This window comes from Mustela erminea, chromosome 9 (assembly GCF_009829155.1).
Source record: "Mustela erminea isolate mMusErm1 chromosome 9, mMusErm1.Pri, whole genome shotgun sequence".
Classification (NCBI taxonomy): Eukaryota; Metazoa; Chordata; class Mammalia; order Carnivora; family Mustelidae; genus Mustela; species Mustela erminea.
The window spans coordinates 7,107,612-7,124,252 of NC_045622.1; the positions used below are offsets into that span (position 1 = coordinate 7,107,612).

At 43.2% G+C, this 16,641-nt stretch overlaps 1 protein-coding gene across 1 annotated transcript in view; it reads left to right on the forward strand.

The window, feature by feature from the left end:
• The first annotated feature begins 199 nt into the window (after positions 1-199).
• ZC3H12C (zinc finger CCCH-type containing 12C) overlaps positions 200-16,641 on the forward strand; it is a 43,173-nt gene continuing 26,731 nt past the window's right edge. Inside the window, 2 exon segments of the mRNA XM_032356671.1 lie at positions 200-1,294; positions 6,702-7,450. Of these exon segments, the coding sequence (XP_032212562.1) occupies positions 1,271-1,294; positions 6,702-7,450 (773 nt within the window). The 5' untranslated portion in view covers positions 200-1,270.

The window sequence follows — 16,641 nt, forward strand, 5'->3', positions numbered from 1 at the left end:
CCACCCTCAAAAGCAAGTAGTGCTTAGCCTCATAAATCATACTGGAACTTTGGTCATAAGGGGGTGGGGGGCACAGGGAGGGACAAGCTTCCTCTGTGAGGGGACTGGCTTTGGCTTATTAATAAAAACAAACAAACAAACAAACAAAACCACCTTACTTCTTCATAAAGTTAAATTGTCCCTGAGCTGAAATTTGAATATTAACATCTGAACAAATTTTTATGAAAAATCAAATACCTTTAACAGGTATAATGTGTTGTATATTAGAACATAACATAAGCCTTTGTCTAGTGACATGAGTAAATAGAATCCATAATGAAAGAATTTTACATTGCTATTGGACATGCATAAGGTGAGCTGTAGGTGGGTTTAGGTTGAAGTTACGTGGTTTTATCTAAAGGTACAGTCAGAGGACACATTGGGCACACAGTGGGACCACACTTGAAGTTTTATCTTCTTAAGCTATGCTCTGCTTTTAATGAACATTCTTAAATTCTGTTTGTAAGCTCTTAAACCTTTGTCTTTTGCAGCCTTTCCTTCTCTCTCTCTCTCTCTCTTTTTTTTTCCATTTTATTGCCTTGCAACAAATTAACCAATCTCTAAAAGTATTTTGGATTTCCTGGTGTTTTCCAGGGAAATAGTTGTACTCTAACCTTCTGTCCCATTTCAGTACTGTCTCATTTATGACAAGGGATTACTGCAGGAGCGAATTGCTACTCTGACACACCTCATGTTCTTTATTTCTCAAAACCCCCAAGCTAACAGACTGGGAAGATAGCCTCAACTTTTTGGAAACATGCAACTTTTACGACTTGAAAATATAATTGGTTTCTTTGTTCAACACATGAAAAACAAGGAGGAGAAGCCGAAGGCTGCCCAAGCCAGGTGTTTCTTGTTGGCAGCCTGCTGCCTAATGACGGGCTCCCAGGGAGCAGCTGCCTGCGAGTCGGCTTTGTCTGGCCTATTGTTGAAGCGCACCCCTCCTGAATACACACGCTGCCCGGGGCAGACCCTGGGAATGACATCAACTTGCTTATCTTAGAAACCTGCGAACCTGACCCAGGGTGCTGAGGTTGGCTTGCATCTGCCCGGCCAACTAATTGTGAGCTCTCTGGCCCACGATTGGCTGTTCCTCCACTCGGTAATAGGTTAAGCAAAGACACTGCCATTCCATCTGTTCAGCTATTCATTGTTCTTCCTGCCTGCCTGCAAGTCTGCAGCTAAAACTGTGTTAAGGAGCCACTTACTGCTGAAGCTGCTACAGAAACCAATGTCTTTGTATTTTCCTGCGAACGTGAGTATCTGTGCTACTTCATGCCTCGCCCGCTAAACTTTGCTAAACCTTGAGAGTATTAATTTGAACTCTGAAGGACAGGAAGCACCTGAAATGGAAGGCTACCCATTGTTACATGGTGCCAAGATACAGGAAAATTCTCTCTGCAGACCTAGGTCTGGAGCCCCATCAATAGTGACAGCCTCGGGAACATTTGCACGGCGTTAGGCATGGCATGTGATCATCTGGTCCTTAAGGATGAGTTCTGACACGTTCTCATGTTTTGATAATGAATTTGGGTTTTATCTTGTCACGTTCTTGTGTTTCTTCAAGTGTGCGCTGTGAACCGGTAGTAAGATGTGATAGATGTTTCCATTGTCTTAAAAATCTGGCTTGGGGAAGACGGACTGATGCGCAGGTAGAGGTTCTGGACGGCCTGTTGTAAACAGGATGATTGAGCAGTCACCTGCGTTGTCAGCAGTTTCGGCAGTCACGTATAGTTTCTAATTTCTCCCATCTTTTAGTTTTCCTCTCTCTGCCTTCGTTTCAAAAATCAGGCTGAAGGTGTCAGTCCAAGAACTGCTGCTTGCAGGAGTCCTGTGATGGGGAACGCAGGAGACAAAGACTTTCATCTGTCAGTTGGGAGGGAAAGAGCGAGCATAAAGGGTTAAAAAGAGGTTTTCATTTCTACCACATGCCCTATTGTGTGAACATATGCATGAGTCTATTGAAAGTTTTCAGAAGACGGGCAGGCCACCAGTTGCTGGTCTCCTGCAGTTCCAGGAGGACATCTGTTGCCCCAGAGCATTAACCAATCTGTTCAAAGGGCCATCCTTCCTTTGTTAGCCGGAGGGATGCAGACAACAGCACTCCCTGAAATACAATGGTAATTAAATACACGGAGACTGCAGCAGTAGTATTTATTACATATTCATTATTTTATTTCCATTGTTCTCTTAGTATTGCCATTTGGATAACAACCAGAACCCACTTTATGGCATTGTAACTTTACCTTACAAACAAACAAATGGATTTAACAACATCGTGTTCTCATATTCCTAATGAATTGATATGAGGCTCTTTAGAAATTAAAAAAAAAAAAATTTTCCCATTGGATTTGAGGTGAAGGATGATCCAAGTCATCTAATGAGAACTTTCAGAGATCTCACCGAATGGGGGAATTTGTGTGTCTACAACAAATTTCTAGTAAATGAGCATATTGCTTTCAGCGAATACAAAGTTTCTTTTGACAATTAAAATAATTGGTTACACCTCATCATCTACAAGATTAGCATGAAAATTTGGGTCTTTTTCAAGAACTGTTATTTGATTTTTAACTTATTAGGCCTTTAGCAAGAAAAATTATTTTCGTTTCCAGTACAGTATCTGGAGGGAATCTTTAGCTTTGTAAGTGTAGAAATCTGTGTTCAGACCATTTATATTTTTGCCCAGTGCCTCCTGTGTTCATGAATATAGTGTGTGAAGGCCAATTGCAATGGATTCCTGATATAAAATTTCAAAGTTAAGCCATATTTTTTTTGCAGTTTTGTAAGGGTTTTTTTATAACTATGGGAATATAAACACTGACTTGTTTTGGGTGTGACATTTTGTCTGTGCTGCTGCTTCATGAAATGAGAATTAGCCTTATCAGTTAATAGTTGATTAATTTAAAGACGACCGGCATACACTGGCATTTGAGTAAATGCAAAACTTAGGAGTCTAATAAATGATTAGGAAATTAAGGAAAAAAGTATTTCCTACCTTACTTATAATAATAAATTAGGTGATGTTGTTGGAGTCTTTGCTATCTTTTTCAACATTATATTGATCATTTTTAAGGCACTGAACAAAAATAGATTCTCTACTATTCTTTGTCTTGAGATTTTTTATAATAATACCTCATAAGTTTTACACATGACATTACTTTGACAAGTACTGGCCGATGAAAATATTTTTTTTAGCTTTTAAATCCTAAGACTTGCGTTTAATTTTTTTATTGAGTGATTTCAAGGTAGTGTGGGAAAAAAATTAAGTCTCATGTGAAGTCAGGGCAATGTTTCACTGATCTCAAGTGAGTGAAGAAGCATTTCAGATTGAAGTTTTAAAAACCAAATGTTTCCCATCCGGTCACAACAAGTAAGATTATTTCAGATTTGGATTATGTAGCAGAGATGATCTAGGCCTGGTAATTGAACTCCTTTGCCCATATTTGTACTATTTCATATTTAGTCTATTGATCGATTGGAACTAAAAATAACTATTTAACTGCTTGTTGTGGACAAGATGACATGGGGTAACTTTCTCTCATGTAACCAGTGAGGTACAGAACATGAAGAGAGTCCTGTCAGTGTGGGGAAGAAGTTTAACTAGAGTATCTTAAAAGAAAAAATATGGTGCCTAACTAGATTAGATGTTGATTTTTTTTAAAGTAGGGTAGGTCAGTATTAACAATCATGTTAGCCCAGTGACTATAAGCTTTTTACTTCCATAGTTTCGATAGTTAGATGAGTTGTAAATTGCAAGTTAAAAGTGTGTGGTATTCACTAAATACATTTGTGTATACAATTGAGTTTTTTCTGGTTTAATATTATAAAAAGCAAATTGTTGGTAATCTCATAGTTTCCCTCCCTATATTATAGCTATATAAGAAAGTGCTACAGTAGAGCAGATTTACACACTATCATGAACACTTCTTTTTCTATTAGACTGAAGTGATAGAGAAAGATTTAGATCCTTAGCGTGGATAATTTTTAGTTTAAAAACTTTGTAGTATTTGGTTTTGTTTCTTGAATGCTGTGAAAATGAACAATAATTTCGCTTATTCTCTAAACATTTCATGTCCATGTTCCCCAGTGGCTGTGTTTTTCATGCAGTATTCATCTTGTTTGAAACTGCCCAAAAGGAAAACACTTGAGCCCATTATTAAAATAATATTTCCTAGTTCAAGTCCGGGATTTGGTCAGTGACTCATTATCTTGAAGAATTATCTCACAGCAGCACTTCTGCAAAACCCAAACTTTTCCGGGGAGATCAGAAATGCTGCCCATTAAATACACTTCCTGCGGTCGGAGCAGACTGTGGGGTTTACAGAACAATGATGTCGGAGCTTCCAGATTGGTTTGGCAGCTGCATTGTTCTCGGAGGGTAAACCAGACGCACTTAAGTCCCAGTCTCTTTTATAGGCTTTTGTTCATACCAAATTCTTGTTTCACTGGGCTGGCATTCACGGTGGCGTGTTAAAGGAGTGCAGCTTAGCAACCAGCCTCTGGTTGCCAGGCAGCCCGGCTTCCAATAGGTTTTCCTTGTTCGAGATACTTTTGGTGGGGAGCTCTGCGCAGGCCACAGTGCAGATTTTCCTTTTAACTGTATCCCTTCATTAGGATTCTGTTGTGATTTGTTACTTGCATTATGGTGTCAGTATATTACAGTAGTTAATAAATCACGGAGTGTAAAGATTTGCTTTCAAAATCCCTTCCTCGAATTCTAAATTATTGGGCTTGTGCATATCCATATTAATAGGAAAAAAAATTTTTGAAATGGATACAGCTCCGTCACGGAGCAGATGTATGGAGAGCTCTCCTAAGGAGTATTTCTTTTTATCGGCTGTGCTGTCTGGAGTCAGCAGAGCTCGATGTTGCTTTAAAACTCATCAGCGCTGTATTACGAGGACAGTGTTATCTGTCTTCTCAAGGGATACAACCCGAAGAAACTCCTGTAGAATGTGGAGTTCTGCACTGAGGAGATCTTAAATGCGGCATTAGCAAGCCAAAGATCCCATGTTCTATTCTCGAGTGTTTATCACACTTAATATCATTTATTTCATTATGGAGCCATATTTCCCTCCCTAATAAGTTCACCAAGGATGCATTCAGATGTGTGACTCCTTAGAAAAACACTTAGCATTTTCTCTTAACATTTATTTAATAGCTCCTTCCTAGTGTAAATAAGAGCTTTAGAATAGAATGTTTTTGCAGTTTGCTTTTTTAGATTATTTAAATAGGTGTCCTGACAGTCTGAAGTCTGGCCCCCATTGCCGGACTGCCGTTATCCCTGGGTGGAACCCCGGGGTTGCCCTAGGAAGTAAACTGCTCATGTGACTATGTCCTCACGCTGGAACACAAGGGCAGAAATAATTTTATTTTGCTAACCTGTTCCTGGTCAAGAAATAGCAATGATTCCCAAGAGACCTTAAGGAAAATTGACAAAACAGCAAAAGTGTTTTAAACTGTAAAAGCATTCCTGTGGGAGGGAGGGAAGGCGAAGTAGGAGAGGAGATGACTCTTTAACCAAATGCGGATAGTGGGTAATTAATTATCAATGTAGTACAGAAGTATTTTCTTTTTTAAGATTTTATTTATTTATTCAACAGACAAAGAACAAGTAGAGAGGCAGGCAGAGAGAGGAGGAAGCAGGCTCCCTGTGGAGCAGAGAGCCTGATGCGGGGCTCGATCCCAGGACCCTGGGATCATGACCTGAGCGGAAAGCAGAGGCTTTAACCCACTGAGCCACCCAGGCGCCCCCAGAAGTATTTTCTTACATTAGATTCAGAAATCAAGATAACATGTATTCAGTGTACTTTAACTCATTGCTGTTAATTTCATGTGAACTGTACCATTTCTCTGCTTTCTGTAAACGTGCAGAGAATAAAGGAGTTTTTCCCCCTGGAATGAAATAGATGGCACTGCCCCTGACCCTTAGTAAGGGTAACATCCCATTAAAATGTGTATTCTGATACTATGCTCAGTATCCACAAAATAAGGATTGTTAGGACAAAACTATTTGTCTGCTAATTGGAGTATAATTCACTCGGTGATTATTTAGTTCTTTGTTGACTGTTCGAATTTGCTGACTTGTCACCTGTGCTCTTTTAGCACTCCACCTAAATTCTGTCTGGAATGTCTTCAGATTGTTGTTAAGCTTGATCCAAGTTAATGTCAGTCTTTCAAGTATAGTAAGTTAACGTTTTCCTTTCTTTCCATATGGCTTTCCCTTCAAATACTCTTTACAAATGTTTATGAATTCTTTTAGAGAAAATGTACATAACCTATCACAGTTCATCTAGAACCTGCTTTTCGGCAATATTGTAGGTGTCGCTCTGAAACACTGGCCTTTCTGACACAAAAGGTCAAGAAGTGCACGAGAGAATGGGAAAAGTCACGCAAAACTGGGTTCAAAAAAAAAAATCCAGTTCCACTAGTTACTTTCTTTCTTGCCTTAGAGGGATTGCGTGGCATTCTACTTCCTAACTTCTTTATCTGGAAAACAGGGCTTGGTACTATCTGGGGCAAAGGTGTTGCGAGGGCTGAGGAGATGGAGAGAAACCACCGCGCTGCATATTCCGTGGTCTGGCAGTGTTCTTTCACGTTCTTTATGGGAACAGAAATGAAACAGTCCAAAATTCTAAGAGTCTTACATGTTTTTTCTCTAGGAATACGGGGTGCTTTGCATTCAGGAATACAGAAAAAATAGCAAAGTGGAGTCAAGTACACGTAACAGCTTCATGGGCTTGAAGGATCATCTGGGGCACGACCTCGGCCACCACTATGTGGAGAGCACCGACCCGCACTCAAGTGCACCCGTGCCGTGGTCGATGGTAGAGAAGCCGACCATGGATCCAGTGCACTCGGGGAAGGAGGAGAAAGACGCGCCGGGAGGGAACGCGAGCTCGGGCGACTCGGACGGAAGCGCACATTCTGATAACGAGTCCGAACGACTGCGCGTGTCGGTGGAGCCGTGCTTGGTGACCAAGACTCACAGACAGCTGTGCCGGTCCCCCTGCTTGCAGCCCCGCGCGCTGACACGCAGTGACCTGCTGCGAGACTTGGAGCCCGCGGAGGCGCCGGCGGCGTGCGGGGAGGCGGCGCAGCCCCCCGACGCGGTGCGGGAGTACCAGACCAAGCTGGAGTTCGCGCTGAAGCTGGGCTACTCGGAGGAGCAGGTGCAGCTCGTGCTCCACAAGCTCGGGACCGACGCCTTGATCAACGACATCCTGGGAGAGCTGGTCAAGCTGGGGAACAAGAGCGACGCCGAGCCGGCCGCGAGCGCCGTGCCCAGCGCGCCGCGGGACTCGTCGTCCCTGGAGTCCCAGCGCTCGGACTCGCCGATGCAGGAGCCGCTCGCGGACGACGGCGAGAACCTGAGGCCGGTGGTCATCGACGGCAGCAACGTGGCCATGAGGTGAGGGCGGCCGTCCACGCCCCTTCTTCCCTTCCTGGGGGCCGGGGGCTTGCTCGCTTCGGGGCCGGTTCTCTCCCGGCTGTCGGAGAGGTCCAGATGGTCCCGCATCGCAGCGCTGGCCTACGTGTGGCCTAGCTGTGTCGCAGCTGTGTTGCCTCTGGTCTCCTGCCAGTTCGCTTGTGTGTGTGTGTGGGGGGGGGGGTCAGCATTCTCACCGCACTTGTCCTTAAAGACAGATCCTCTTCCCCCCCATAAGTCTCTCTTTCCTTTCCCGCATCTGGCTGCATTACTGTGGCATTAAAATGAGCGCGTGTCCCCGGCTGAGTGTTGACCGCTGGTTGTAAGGGAAGGTCTGGAGTTCGGGGATATTTGGCACTTTTGAAATCTAGTCGGAGAAACAGTCTGTTTCTATGCGAGTCAAATAACCATGGGGAAAAAATGCCAGTTCTTTTCGAAAATTATTTTTATTGATTTGGGAACAAACCGAAGTTATAGTTTCAAATGTCTTTTGTTTCACTTAAATGTAAATTCAGGGGGGCTTGGGTGTCTCAGTTGGTGAAGCGTCTGCCTTTGGCTCTGGTCGTGATCCCAGAGTCCTGGGATGGAGTCCCGCATTGGGCTCCCTGCTTGGTGGGAAGCCTGTTTCTCCCTCTCCCTCTGCCTGCCACTGTGTCTCTCTCTGTGTCAAATAAATAAATATTTTTTCAAAATGTAAATTCAAAAATAATTCCTTAGGAATGGGATTTTTAAAAAAGCAAAAACTTCTAATGAAGTTCTTTTTACAAATTGTGATAACATAACATTTTAAATGCCTCTAAATTAAATTAGTATAAAGTTAATTACCCACAATGTTCTGAACACTGGTGGGGATCTAAAAATAGGGAAAGGTGTCCACTCTTTCAGAGAGCTTGGAATTTCCTATATCGTTTCTTAGGAAATGCTCTGATGTTCTCTACCACAAGTATCATCTGGAGAAGCGTCTAGACCAATGCTGTTCCATAGAAATATAATGTTGGCACATACCTCAGTTTAAATTTTCTGGTACTTATATTAAAAAATGAAACAGGTAAAAATGATAGGAAAGGACGTATTTTATTTAGATGCATATAGCCAAAATATCATTTCAACATGTGATCGATAATGAGATATTTTGCATTATTCTTCTATAGTAAGAGTTAGGACTGGCTGTTACATTTAGAGCACATCTCAGTTCAGACAAGCCAGACTCCAGCGCTCAGTAGCACCCCTAGCCAGTGGCCGCCATACTGGACAGTTACTTCTAGAGACCTAGGTCACTTCTAGACAACATCCCACACACAAACCCGCCAAGTGCAGGTCCAGGGGTAGCTCATGCATCGACTTTTGTCACAAGTACACCAGCTAATAAGAATGTATACTGAAATCTGGGAGCCACTGGTTTTTAGCAGGTGAGAGTAAGGGCTTGTACCCAGGATCAACTTACGATCCTCAGTATAACCTTTTCAGGTGGAAGCAGTGTTATCTTTCTTTCATTTACAAGCAGATGAGACTTGCAGGGTATTAATTGTTTACCCAAGGAAAAGCATAATTCAAACCCAAATATGTCTGACTTCTAAGTCTGTGTACTTTTTATCGGATAATGAGAGATAGAAACAAGTTGAAAGGTTCAAGCCAGACCTTTTAAGGTCTTGAGTGACAAGCCAGAGAATTTAAACTTGACCCTAATCCAAAGATACCTGAAGGTTTTTGAGGAGAGGATGTAGGAATAGAGTTATTCCTTATACTCATAACCTGGCAGTGATGCTTAAAGTGGATGCTGCAGGTAGGAGATCAGTTGGGATCTCCCCACAACCCTTTCTCACGGACTGCAGAGGGCCTTGAGCGTCCTAGAGGTATGAAGCATAGGTATGACCTTGAGAAGACTTTCAGTAAAATAACCTCTCTGTTTAATCTTTCCCAAACTTAGCCCCTTGTAATCCAGAACTAGGAAATGGTTACCTAAGCAGAGTGGTAACTTGTAAGGCCAGAACATCATGAAATCTCCAGAAGGAGTAGTGAGGGAAGGTGACAGGATCGGGAGGAACCACCTAGAACTGTAGCCAGAAGTCAGAATCCCCAGGGGAATCTTAAAAAAAATACACCTTCTAGGACTCTACTCTTGAATCAATGGGGCTATAATAGAGCCTAAATAATAATGTATTTCTTGAGTGCCCAGGTATTCCTGGTACATAGCCAGTGTCACAGGTCATTCTGCATGAAATGTGAGTGTTTACAGGTCAGGAGGGGAGAAGAGTAGCATGAAAAATACGAGTGTTAGAAAAACCAAGGGAGCCACACATGCCATCAGGACTGGAAGGAGAGCAGGCTTCAAGGAGAGAATATCCCGTGGGTTGTACTGAAAAACGATCAGAGGACATGACAGCCAGGAAGCCACTGTTTTCAGGAATTCCATTTGGCATTGAAGATAGAGGCCCAGTTACAAGGATGTCAAGAAATTAAGGATCGGGAGCCTGGCTGGCTCAGTCGGAGGAGCGTGTGACTCTTGATCTCACGGCTGGGAGTTCAAGCCCCGCACTGGGCATGGAGCCTCCTTAAAAATTAAAATTAAAAAATAAATAAATAAATAGAGCTAGATCGGTGTTCTAGAAAGTTGACGGAGGAAGGGAAGAAAGAGGAGGAAGAAGTGTTGGGGGAGGATTTTGTTTAGTTTGGGGTTTAAGAATGAGCCTAGGTAAGCGGAAGAGACAGGGAAAGCATGTCCGCAGGAGAGGAAGGCGGTAACCGGGGGACAGTAGCCGGGCTGCTGAACTGTGGAAGCCGCATTCTGAAGGGGGAGAACAAGACGGGCACCAGGGGAGTGTCTGGCAATGGAGTTAAATGCACCGTAAATGTACAGACACAGACAGACAGGAGCGGGAGAAGGGCAGGAGATTTCTAGAAGGTGGAGCCCACAGAAATGAATTCATAAGTTGGATGTCATTTAGATAAACAGTGTCACAGTCAGATCAGCCTCCTGTCCACTCCCACGACCAACACCTAGCTCCCAGTGGAAATGCAAATTTCCACCGGAAATAATTGAAAATTTGCATCTGACTCTAAAGTCCACTCCCCGCACATGGTGGAAATCCTCCCCAGGAGAACTGTGGTTCAGAACTAGGCGGCATCCTGTAGGCGTGTGAACACGGTCTGTTCTTCTGTAAGTAGAAGACGGACGTCTGCCCCCACACTCGTGCGGCCCCACCGGCTCCCCCTGCTGGACGGGCGGGACGGTGCAGAGTCTGCTCTTCTCACCATCTTGTATTTTAATCTGACGCTGGGAGTGAAGTGCTCCAGGCATCTCAGGACAGAACAAGTTGACAGGAAATTTTTAGTATAGCAGCATTCTCCTGTCAGTCACAATACAATGTTGTAGCACGTCCGTAACTCTGGAAGTGCCAGAGCTCGTGAAAATTCATAGTAAACTTCTATATTCAGCCATTTGTAAGATCCCCATAAAGAGGAAAAAAATCATTTAAAAATACCTATCTACTTCAGATTCAAACTCTTATTTTAACAAAAAATGCGGACAGATTTCACCCATTTCATGTCTCATAAACTAGAACATGCTTTTACTTTTAAAATTAATTGCCCACTCACGCTAAGTTAGGCAAACCTATTACATAATTTGTACACACGATGTTAAAATAATAAGTAAATGTGGGGATGAGTTAAGACTAGAATACTATTTAATTTTCCTTCTGATCTCTCAGGCAGAAGTAGTGCATATATAAGATGAATATATTTTTAGTTTCATTTAAACGCCTGCAATAAAACTGATGGAAAATGATTCTTTAGATAGAAATTAGAAGTAGGAAAGCAAGGGTATTTTTATTAAAATTACCAAAGTAGGCTTTAAAAAAAATGAGTTCTCTCTGTACCACTTTTGTGATTCTAAGTATGTTGTTAAAACTTTCCAGCCTTCCTTTTCAGAATTGTAAAAAGCAGAATTCTTATCTTACAGGCCTGTTATGAGAACTAAAGATAATTAATACCAACTGCCTAGCGTGTCATAGGTGCTCAGTAAATTATAGTTACTGCATTAGAGCTAGATTTTGTATTTCAACCTGGAATATAGTAACTAATGAATACTTTGTTATCCCAGGGCTTTTGTTTTTGGGTTTGTTTGTATCTAATAAGCATAGCAATTTCACAGTCCATTTTATTTGTATAATTTATAGGACTTTTTTAATTCTTGCTTCAAGTTTATATTATCAGTGGTCTTCAGTGATGATTTCCCCAGTTTCATAAAGAAGACTTGGACTCAGGGCACCTGGGTGGTTCAGTGGGTTAAGCCTCTGCCTTCGACTCAGGTCATGATCTCAGGGTCCTGGGATCGAGCCCCGCATCGCGGGCTCTCTGTTCAGCGGGGAGCCTGCTTCCCCCTCTCTCCCTGCCAGCCTCTGCCTACTTGTGCTCTCTCCCTCTCTGTCAAATAAATAAAATCTTTAAAAAAAAAAAAAAAAAAGACGTCGCCGACTTGGGCTCCTAGATCCAGGCGCCGTCCAAGTAACGCAGGGAGACGCCACATTGAGATAGACACCAGAGCTCCCAGGAGAGCAGAGACCCTCCTAGGGGACCATGGAGGGAGCGTGTTTCTACTCCACGATGATTAATATGCTTTTTAAAATGTGCCACACTGATACAGGTTCTGGGCAAGTTTGCTGAATAAGCAACTGACAATGACCCAGAACTTAGTGCAGCACAATTTGTGACACCTTTTCACTGCTGAGAGTGGAGGGCATAGCATGTTGAAACAGAAAGGTAAACTACATTTGGGGAAAGCCCTAAACGTTTACATATATAGTATTAGGCATTCACAATGTGCTTGGTTTCTGAAATGTGAAACAGAATGAAATTTACATTTAGTGGAGCTGGACTAACAAATCCTGACAAAAAGTGCAGTTGATTTAAAGTCCTTTAAAAAAAAAAAAAAAGAAAGAAAAAGCCTGCAGATTGGTCACTGGGCAAGTAGGCCTCCTTCCTTCAAGGGGACACACACCGGGTAATGTGGATGTTCCGGGAGGCGTATGCCCCAAGTGCAGACGCGGAAGGAAAGCATGAGTAGCGTGTACCCTGTTTCTGGAATGAAATTCTGAGGCTCTTGTGGTGTTCATTCCCTCCAAGCCCCTTTACACCTTTTCAAGCCCGGTGATTCCATCCAACTGAAGGTAGTTCAGTGGTGGGTATCGAATTCGTCTCTGTCCAAAGGTGTCCAGTAGTTTGTTTGTATTTTTCCTTAAATCCACTGCTCTTCTCATTCTCATGTGGCTTAAGTGTCTGATGACGAGTCATGCCGCTAACAGTGCGGTCCTGAGTGCCACAGGGATGGGCACCTGGTAAGCTGGCCCGAGTGTCCGTGCACTTCGATGACCCAAAGTCCTCGGTGACTGTTCTGTTTGTAATCGAAGCGCGGTTCACGGACACATGCTGTACAGGCTTCAGACGTCCACCGTGTGGATCTGACAGCGCCGTCCATCATTCCGGGCTCTCCATGATAAGTGTCGTGACCGGATGTTACTGCGGTGATAGTGACGATATGCCCTAAGCTGTATCTTTCATCTCAATGACTTACTGACTTTTTTGTCTGGAAGTTTGTACTTCCGAAGGCCTGTATCTGTTTCACCCATCCCCACTCCCACCAGCTCTCCCGCTGGCAACCCCCAGTTTGTTCTCAGTATTGGAGTGTGGTGGTTCTTTTGTTCTCTGTTCTTCTGTTTTGTTTCTTAGATCCTCCATTTACGGGAAACCATAGGGCATTTGTCTTTCTCTGCCTGACTTATCTCACTTAGCCTAGTATTTTCTAGGCCCATCCACGCTGTTGCAGATGGCACAATCTCATTCTTTTCTGTGACTAATATTCTGTGTGTGTGTGTGTGTGTGTGTGTGTGTGTGTGCGCGCGCGCTGTGGGCACGTGCATGTGTGTCTTCATCCATTTAACTAAGGATGAACACTGAGGTTGCTTCCATGTCTTGGCTGTTTTAAGTAATGCTGCGGGAAACATAGCAGTGCACACGTCTTTCTGAACTAGTGTTTTCCTTTTCTTTGGGTAAATACCCAGGAGTGGAATTACTTCATCATGTAGTATTACTATTTTTAACTTCTTGAGGAGCTTCCACACTCTTTTCCAGAGTGGCTGCACCAGCTTGCACTCCCACCAACAGTGTACAGCGTTCCCATTTCTCAACATCCTTGCAAGTTTGGTTTTTTTGTATTAAGTTGTGTGAATTCTCTATATTTTTTGGATACTAACCCCTTATCAGATATAGGATTTGTAAATATCTTTTCGCATTCAGTAGGTTGCTTTTTCGTTCTGTCGGTTTCCTTTATGCAAAAACTTATTTTGGTGTACTCAGAATAGCTTATTTTTGCTTTTGTGAAACTGTCGGGTCCTGGACTTTTGTTTGGCAGTTTTTTGATTACTGATTCAATTTCATTAATAGTAATCAGTCTGTTCAATGTTTCTATTTCCTCCTGATTCAGTCTTGGAAGATTGTATGTGTCTGTGAATTTATCTATTTCTTCTAGGTTATCCAATTTGTTGGTGTAGTTTTTCATGATATTCTCATAATCCATTCTATTTCTGTGGTTGTTACTTTTTGTTTTTTATTGTATTTATTTGTGTCCTCTTCTTTTCATGATCAGCGTACTTTAAGGTATATCAGTTTTATTTATCTTTTAAAACAACTTAGTTTCATTGATTCTTTTTTCCTTTTTTTTTTTTGCTCTCTATTTTTTTTTTTTTTTATCTGCTATAATCTTAATTCTTCCTTCTAGCCTTGGGTTTTGTTTGTTCTTTTTCTAGTACCATTAGGTGTAAAGTTAGGTTGTATATTTGAGATTTTTCCTTTTCTTCAGATAGACCTGTATCACAATAAACTTGCCTCTTCCCGCTGCTATTTCTGTGTCCCAAAGATTTTGGACCATTTGTTTTCATTTCTGTCTCCATGTATTTTTTTAAATTTCCTTCTTAATATTTCAGTTAATCCGTTCATTGTTTAGTAGCACATTTTTAAGTCTCTGTGCATTCTTGTTCTTTTCAGATTTTTTCCTTATTTTTGATTTCTAGTTTTATATAGTTGTGGTCAGAAAAGATGCTTGATATGACTTCAGTCTTCTTAAATTTATTGGGACTTGTTTTGTGGCCTGTCCTGTAATCCCTTCTGGAGAACATTCCATGTGCACTTTAAAAATCGTGTATTCTGAGGTGCCTGGGTGGCTCAGTGGGTTAAGCCTCTGCCTTCGGCTCAGGTCATGATCTCGGGGTCCTGGGATCGAGTCCCGCATCGGGCTCTCTGCTCAGCAGGGAGCCTGCTTCCCTCTATCTCCCTCTCTGCCTGCCTCTCCGTCTGCTTGTGATCTCTCTCTGTCAAATAAATAAATAAAATCTTTAAGAAAGAAAAAAAAAAAACTTGCACACAAATGCACAGAACAGCATTATTTTTTTTCTTTAAGATTTTATTTATTTACTTGACAGACAGAGATCACAAGTAGGCAGAGAGAGAGGAGGAAGCAGGCTCCCCACCAAGCAGAGAGCCCGATGCGGGGCTCGATCCCAGGACTCTGAGATCATGACCTGAGCTGAAGGCAGAGGCTTTAACCCACTGAGCCACCCAGGCGCCCCAAACTACTCTCATTTTTTAATTATTTTTTTTTTCTTTTCGCTCTTCGGCTTGGTTGCTTTTCATGACCTTGTCTTTCAGATCACTGATCTGGTCTGCAGTGTCTTCTCATTGGCTGTTTATTCCTTCTGGTGTATTGTTTATTTCCATTACTGAATTCTTCAGCTCTGACAGGCTCTTTTTTATATTTTCTACCTGTTTCTATAAGTTCTGAGATGATCCACTCTTCTCCAGCTAGTGGGTATCTTTTAGGATCATTATTTTGAATTCTTTATTAGGCATATTGCTTATCTGTTTCTTTTAGCTCTTTGATTTGATTTGATTCTTTTAGCTCTGTGATTTTGTCTTATTCTTTCATTTAGGACATACACCTCTGTCTCCCCATTTTGTCTAACTCTGTGTCTATTTTTATGTGTAGGTTAGCTATTTTATGGGTAGGTTAGCTGTGTCTTCTGGTCTCATAGTGGTCTTGTGTAGAAGAGATGCTGTGTTCCCTGCTGTGGTGGCTGATCTGTGATAGCTTTCAGCCTGGCAAACTACAATGACCCACTTTGCCTGATGTGGGCATACTAGGCAGCTTAGGTCCCCGGGCTATTGAGAGGCCTGAGACCACTGCCATGGTTGGCTTGTGGGTCGGCCGGCAGTCAGACTAGTTGTCTGCAGTTAGCTTCTCTGCCACAACTCTAGGCACCACTATGGCCGTGCTCCCCGTGTGTCAGAGAGGCCTTTGGTGGTGAGTGGGGCCAGCAATCATCCTCGGTATGTGCCCTTAGCTTCTCTGCCGCATCTGCAGGTGCACTGACAGGCAGGGCTTTCTCCAGATGCAGCCAGCTAAGAGGCGGGGCTGCTGGAACTGTGGGCATGCTGGTGTGTGAGGACGTCTCTCCCTCCCCAGGCAGGAGTCACTTTGCAGTGGTGCTGGTCCCTCTGGGATTGCCTGCAGGGTGTGTTGGGGGTAAGAGCTGCTCTGGAGGTTTGCCCACCAGGATGGGTGGATTAGATGGGGAATGTCAGGGCAGGGTTTGTGTGCTGGCGAGAGTTGATAGGACTCTTACAGGCATCTGGCTCTCTGGGCTGCGGAGGGTGGGGATGAGAAATGGCCCCCATGAGCACTTCATTCTTCGAGAAATCTCTTGCAGTTCTCTGCCCCTCCCTCCATCACACATTCTAAGATCAGTCAGTAAACCCCTTGCATGTATACCCCAGGCACCTTCCAAACCGATGTTACTGTGCTGTGTCTCAGTGGAGTTCTGTATTACTCTGGCTCTTTGGGGGACGGGGCTCTGTTTCCTGTTGCCCTCTGGCCCTCCTGAAGTTCGGCCCTCCTGCTTCTCAAAGCCAGGAGGGCTTTCTGGATGTTCTGTGGACTCACCTTCCCAGGACAGGTCTCTGGTTGCCGTGGGTGCCTGGCGTGGGGTCTGATCGTCTTGCCGCTCCCGTTTACGGGGATTCCCACCCGAGCTTTGGCTCCCACGCAGGGCCCCACCCCTGCTTTCCTTTGCAGTAAGTCTTCGGAGTTCTGATTAACGGGAGCAGGTCTGCTCCGTCAGTCT